The sequence below is a fragment of the Orcinus orca genome, chromosome 3 (assembly GCF_937001465.1).
Source record: "Orcinus orca chromosome 3, mOrcOrc1.1, whole genome shotgun sequence".
NCBI lineage: Eukaryota > Metazoa > Chordata > Mammalia > Artiodactyla > Delphinidae > Orcinus > Orcinus orca.
In genome coordinates, this window is record NC_064561.1 from 124771853 (window position 1) to 124777852 (window position 6000).

The 6000-nt window shown below is 42.0% G+C and overlaps 1 protein-coding gene across 3 annotated transcripts in view; it reads right to left on the minus strand.

The window, feature by feature from the left end:
- Window positions 1-4422, minus strand: part of AGGF1 (angiogenic factor with G-patch and FHA domains 1) — a 49859-nt gene extending 45437 nt beyond the window's left edge. Inside the window, exons 1-3 of one of the 3 annotated variants that reach the window (XM_004270831.4) lie at window positions 3870-4421; window positions 1248-1350; window positions 33-235 (exon numbers count right to left, since the gene is read on the minus strand). In XM_004270831.4, coding sequence (XP_004270879.1) covers window positions 33-235; window positions 1248-1350; window positions 3870-4079 — 516 coding nt within the window. In that variant the 5' untranslated portion in view covers window positions 4080-4421. Of the gene's footprint in view, window positions 1-32; window positions 236-1247; window positions 1351-3869 lie in introns of all 3 variants that reach the window. The other 2 variants (XM_033430055.2, XM_033430054.2) reach the window with 2 other exon arrangements.
- Window positions 4423-6000: the final 1578 nt, after the last annotated feature.

The following is a 6000-nucleotide window of genomic DNA, read 5'->3' on the forward strand; positions in this document are numbered from 1 at the left end:
TATCAACAGTTTCAAGTGAAGCGTTTTATTACCTGTGAATTTGAGGCAAAATGGTCCTCTTGTCCACAATTAACATTTTCTGTTATATCAGTACCAGCATAAGCATCATTTTCTATGTGTGACTGGTCTTTAGAATTAAAAGTAGAAGCTTTGATATCCTGATCTTCCTGAACTGGGAGTTCAGATGCTTTATTTGGAAGATTAACATCATTATAGTATGTCTGATAATAATAATCTATTGCAAAAACAAATTAAGTGATATCATATTAGAATAGTGTATATAAAAAGGACTTAATTCCAAAACACTGGCACTGAACACAAAAGAGCACACATTGCAAACAAACCATATTTTTATAATTATACACATTTTAACAGATTAAAATTAATGGTCCAAATAAATCTGCAGAGATATATATCTTTGATTCTAATGTCACCTTCAGTTCCCTAGCTGTCAAGCTAAAAAGGAAAAAAAGGTAAGCAGATTTGGATTTTCCATAGCAAGAGTTAAAAGAGAAAACAGGTAGATAGGCTGTGTTCTGTCAAAAAAAAAAAAAAAATTAGCAACTCTTAAAGTCTAACTACATACCACAGTATACTTCAATATCAAATGACAACATGTCAAGGGCTGACTTTTTCTGTCAAATTTTGCTCATGGTGCTGACTTTTTAAAAAACATAATATTATACAGATATGTAATGTTCATACCATTGCTGTGTTTAGCAATTTGCTAAGTTGCATCTGAATAAAACAAGGCAAAATTTAATGGGAAAGATCATTTCTTGTTATCCCTATTTATTAAAACTTGGTTTCTCAGTTATGTTGCCTCACAACATAATGCCACTAACAAGGCCTGGGTTGTAGGCTCACCCCATTCCCAGGAGGGCCTAGAGACTGACACTGAATTGATGCTAGGTGGAACACATCAACAAGAAAACACATGCCCCTGGTCACAAGTAAGGTCAAATGAGAGGAGATGGCTTACAGCATAGCACATATTACTCAGTGAATGTGCCACTGAAAGCATATTAGCAATATTACGTATTTACAGGAATAACAATAAATTACTACTTTCCCACCAAAAGAGCAAATAGATTATCTGAAAATACCAAATCATATGGAGAAAAGTCAACTTTGTAACAGCTCTCCTATTTATCTAGATGTATACAGATTCTAAATTTAAAGAAAACTCCATGTTAGCATGATTTGAATGTGGTAGTATTAGGATATCTTCACTATAAGCAGAATACCTGAGATTGACCAAGGAGGGTGGTTCTCTGTTTGTACTTCTACATCAGACTTTTTATTATCTTCGTTTCTCCCACAACGGAGTATTTTACTGAGCTCTTCTACCTGAAAGAAAGCAAGGCTTTAGGAAAAATAAACCATACAGCAATCTAATAATATACACACTATTCTCCTGAAATTACAATAATTATTTTTCCTGGTAAAAGTTTGGAGAAGTACCAATATCAGCTAGTTTCCTTTTCAGAAAAACTGAAAATACTACAATATAATTGGCTTTCACCTTTTACATCTGCAGAAGGAAATGTTTTTATTCTTATATTCTCTATCTAACCTCAAATTATTACCTCCAAAAATCAGACTGACTAAATTAATAAGACTTAGTGAACAGGATCCTTTATTTCTAACAAATAAGAACGTTTTTATACTACTATTTTAATCAGTCAGCAGTTCTCCCTAAGTAGAATTAAATCATTGAATTAAATTATCTAGTATCATTCAGTGTTCTCCACCTGGAATTAACCATTCACTTAAATAATGCCACTCATATACTTTAACATACTTTTTCCTTGAAATAGTAATCTTATAATTAAGTAACTGGAGCAGAAGAAAAGAGAGGTGACTGCCTCAGAGATGCATCTTGCCTCCCTGTGTCTCACTGAATACCAAGGCCATAACAACTGAGTGTGAAAAATACCCATAAGCAGATGAAGAGCAGCCTCATCAATACAGCTCAGTCAGACAGGAACTCAGTGTGAGATTACACCCATTATAAGCACAAAACCAAAAAACAAGCTTCTTTAATGATACATAAAGCTTAAAAAGAGAAAGGTGATAAGACTGATTATATACTGATTATCTGTGCACTTCACAGATTATCAGATCTGCTGCTACCACCAGGGCAGGAACTAGAGTGAAGCGAGCAAGGCACCTAAGGCACAAAATTTAAGGAGACGTTCACTCTCAGCTTCATGCAAGTATAGAGTCATACCTGAGAATGAGTGCCCCCTTGAATTTTTCGCCCTAGGCTACTGATTGCCTTGCTCTAATCCTGGCTCTGGCTACTACCACTATTACTATGAACAAGACCATTCATATGGAATCTGCTACATGCTAGGCACTGCACTTGGTACTGTGGGTAACATCTCATTCATTCTTACAACCACCTTACAAATTAGTTGTCCTAATCCCCATTTTACATGTGAGAAATCTAAAGAAAGTAATTTGCACAAGGTTTCTTTGACTGCAAAGCCTGTACATATTGTACTTTCCTGCTAGTTCACCCTCAATTCTCAAGCCAAATTTTCACTGCTCCAGATAAAACACTATCTAGTAATTAGGAATGACAGTTAACAAACTCCACCCACCACCAGGGGAGGCTGACTAGAAAGATAATAAAGAAGAATAATTACTATCACTAGTAAAGTTACAGCTTTCTATGCTTTTCAATTTTTCATATTAGACTGCCAGCAAATTAACACTAATAACCAAAACGCTGGCTCTTCAAAGATTAGCAAAAACGTTTTCTTTTAGGTTCTCTATAGCAAGCGGTACTTTTACAATTTAGAATTATAAAAGGGTTTTTTTCACAGCTCATCATATTTTACTCCCCTTTCCCCACAATATTTTAACAATATCTGTAGTCTCCTAGCACAGTCGCTGTGCATTGTAGTTGTCCAATAAATAGTTGTTGAGTAACAAAACACAAATTTTCTGTAATGTCATAACGTTAACAACTCTATACAATGGGCACAGAAAGTCACTGCAACTCAGCGGTTATTTTCATAGATTATTTGATAGCAAAGCGTAACAAAGTTTGATGATACTTTAACGTTCAGCCTACATTTTAGGAAATGTATCAATATATGCCAAAAGACTAGCCAACAGTTTAACTGAAATTAATAATTACGCGGAAATAACTTGTTGGGAAAGAGCGCGACTGCCCAAAACAATCAAGCTGAAAAGATTATGCTGTTTAAAAGTTTTTTTAAAATGCGAGTTTAAATATTTGTCCTTACTGCATGTTATAAGAACAAAGTTAGCTGCTTAGTGTCTCTAACGAAGACAGTTCTATCTTCCCTACTTCCACTAGACTACTCAAGATGAATGCCCAGAACAACCTCACACATAGCTAGCGTTCAGCAATTTACAAAACTGTAAAACAGTCTGTTGACATTTACTTTGATTTAACCTCCACCAGTGTGGTCCTAGCATTCTCCTTTTATGGGCCACTGAGGCTCAATATCAGTTCACACATCTAGGGTATGATAAATGGGATTCTAATTGAAATCCGGCGCTTTAACAAACTCAAAAGTGATCTAGAACAAAATATTAGAAATGTGCCTACTGCCAATGGGACTTCACAAGTGAGAACGAAGACTGAAGTACTTAAGTGCACTCCACGCCGGCCACAACTGCAGCTCACGCACTTATCTAAATCGAGTACCCCAACGCTTAGGTTTGTTTCAAATGTACCTGGAATTATCATCGCACTGAACTTTTAACTCTTTCAGGTACTCTATAAAGCAGTCCTGGGCCCTACCAGGGAGACCTTCTGAGGCTATCTTAGACTTCGAAGGCCTCATCTCGGGCTGGATGGGGCGTGGGGCTGGAGGCGGACCGCGCACCTGGGTGCGGAGCTCCTGGTTGTTGCTCTCGGCGCTCTGGTACAGCCGCTCTGTGTGATGCAGCAGCTTCTCGATCTCCCGCACTTGCCGCTTGCAGCTCCGCAGCTCGCGTTCCAACTTTTCCACCTTCCGCCTCAGCTGGGCCAGCTCAGGCTCGGGGGAGGGAGGTGGCGACGGCGACAACGAAGGCGGCGGCGCCTCAGAGGCCATGGGGTCCGGCGCGAAGCGGCCCGCGGGAGCGGAGGGACTGCGCTCAAGCTGAGACGGACGCCGACGGACCCAGAAGCCACGGGAGCGCGCGGACAGCGAAAGGCGGCCTCATCCCCGCCCGGCCGCGGCGGCCCGCGGCCATGAGGCCCTAAAGCTGGTTACCTGTAGCCGAGGCGAACTGTGGGCAGCGAGCAAGGGGACCGAGAATGGGCCCAGTCCTCCCGGCTTTGAAACAGTAAAACTTTATTGGTAACCACCTGCCCGGAGACCGAGTAAGCCACCGAAACGTTGGAGAAATGGGCTGGCCAGCGAAGCAGGGACCAGAAGCGATTGGGCCGTTTCTGGGCTGAACCGGAAACGACGGCGCCGGCAGTGGGCGGGGCCGAGACGGAAAAGGAAGCGACGGAAGGCGAGAAGGGCCTCACAGCGCACAGGCGCGCTTTCCGCCGGCTGCGGGGTGCAAGGAACGGGACGGGGCGGGACGGGACTGGGCGGGACGGGGCGGGGCGGGACGGGACTGGGCGGGGCGGGGCGGGGTGGGACGGGATTGGGCGGGGCGGGGCGGGGCGGGACGTGAGGGCGTGGAGAGCTGGCGGAAAAGGTGCTACAGTAGCCCGGGAGGGATAAACAGAAGATCGCGCATCCTCTGGTCGCGGAGTTTTACCCTTGCACACTTTCAAAACGTTTTCAAACTTTTTGCACAGAGTGCACCTCCTAGTTCCTCGTTTTACAGATAAGAACAGTGAATCTCCAAGAAATGTTTTGCCAGGGTTCATAGAATTGATGCTAAACCAGGACTGTGAACGTAGTGTTCTGACGCTCTGCTCACTTAGTGCTTCTGCGGATTCCGTGAGGTTAGGCCCCCCAGGAAAAGAAAGCAAATTCCTATAGGTCTGGCTTGCAGAGAGAAGCATCCCTAGTGGGAAAGTAAGCAGCAAGATTCTACGGAAGTGGGAGAGAATTTTTTTCTGTTTCAGTGCATCTATTTCGTGTTTCGTCTATGTGAAACAGGCGTTTGCTCAGCAGCCTTTAAACTGATGAGGGCTTCTTGGAACACACTTTTCCTTCTTAACCAACGTCATTTAGAATTAGAGCTTGAGTTCGGAATGCCGGGCTTGAGACCTATGGAGGTCAGCGACTACGTCTTGTCTGTCGTCTCCCAGGGCCCAGCTCAGTGCCTGTCACAGAGCGGGTATCCTTAAATATTTGCTGAACGTAAGAATCCTGTTTGATGTCCTAGTTCAGTGGCCGCTCTGTGTGCTTTTTGTCCCGTGCACTGCCCACTAGTTAAGTCACAGGCGGTGAGTTCTCCAGCGGGGACCTACCCTCTCTAGGTCCTGCACACATTATTCCTTAGGCTTTAAGAGTCCAAAATGGCACCACAGTGATCTTCTAGCCATCAAAGGATATTTAGTGAGAAGGCAGAATATGTACTCCCCGATGTAAAATAGAGATGTACTGCCCCCTGAAATCTGACTTACCTTAATGCATTATGACTCTAATCAAGAATTTACCCAAATCTTTTAAAATAAAAGCTATATTTCCCACTTTCTTCACCTCTGGGGGGGGGGGAGAATAAGGAATTCCATAAACACCACCTGTAAGGTAACTTTAAGGTAAAGGGACTTCCAGTTTATCATTTTATAGATGAGAAATTTCAAGTTTTAACCATTCATTGTAGAAGGAATAAATAAGCTTATTAGCTGCTACCTGAAGCAATGATTTGTCTTAAACGTAATCCATTTAATCCTAAATTCTGACCTATCATGCCACTAGTTTATAACTTACCTCTGACCATCAGTCTGGAAGAAAAGAGTCACAATATATTTTTGAGCAAAAATAAAAGCTTTGTGTATCAGATGGGAATTGCATTAAGGTTCTAGTAAAAGAACTTAGTTTATAGTGGCTTATTAAACAAATT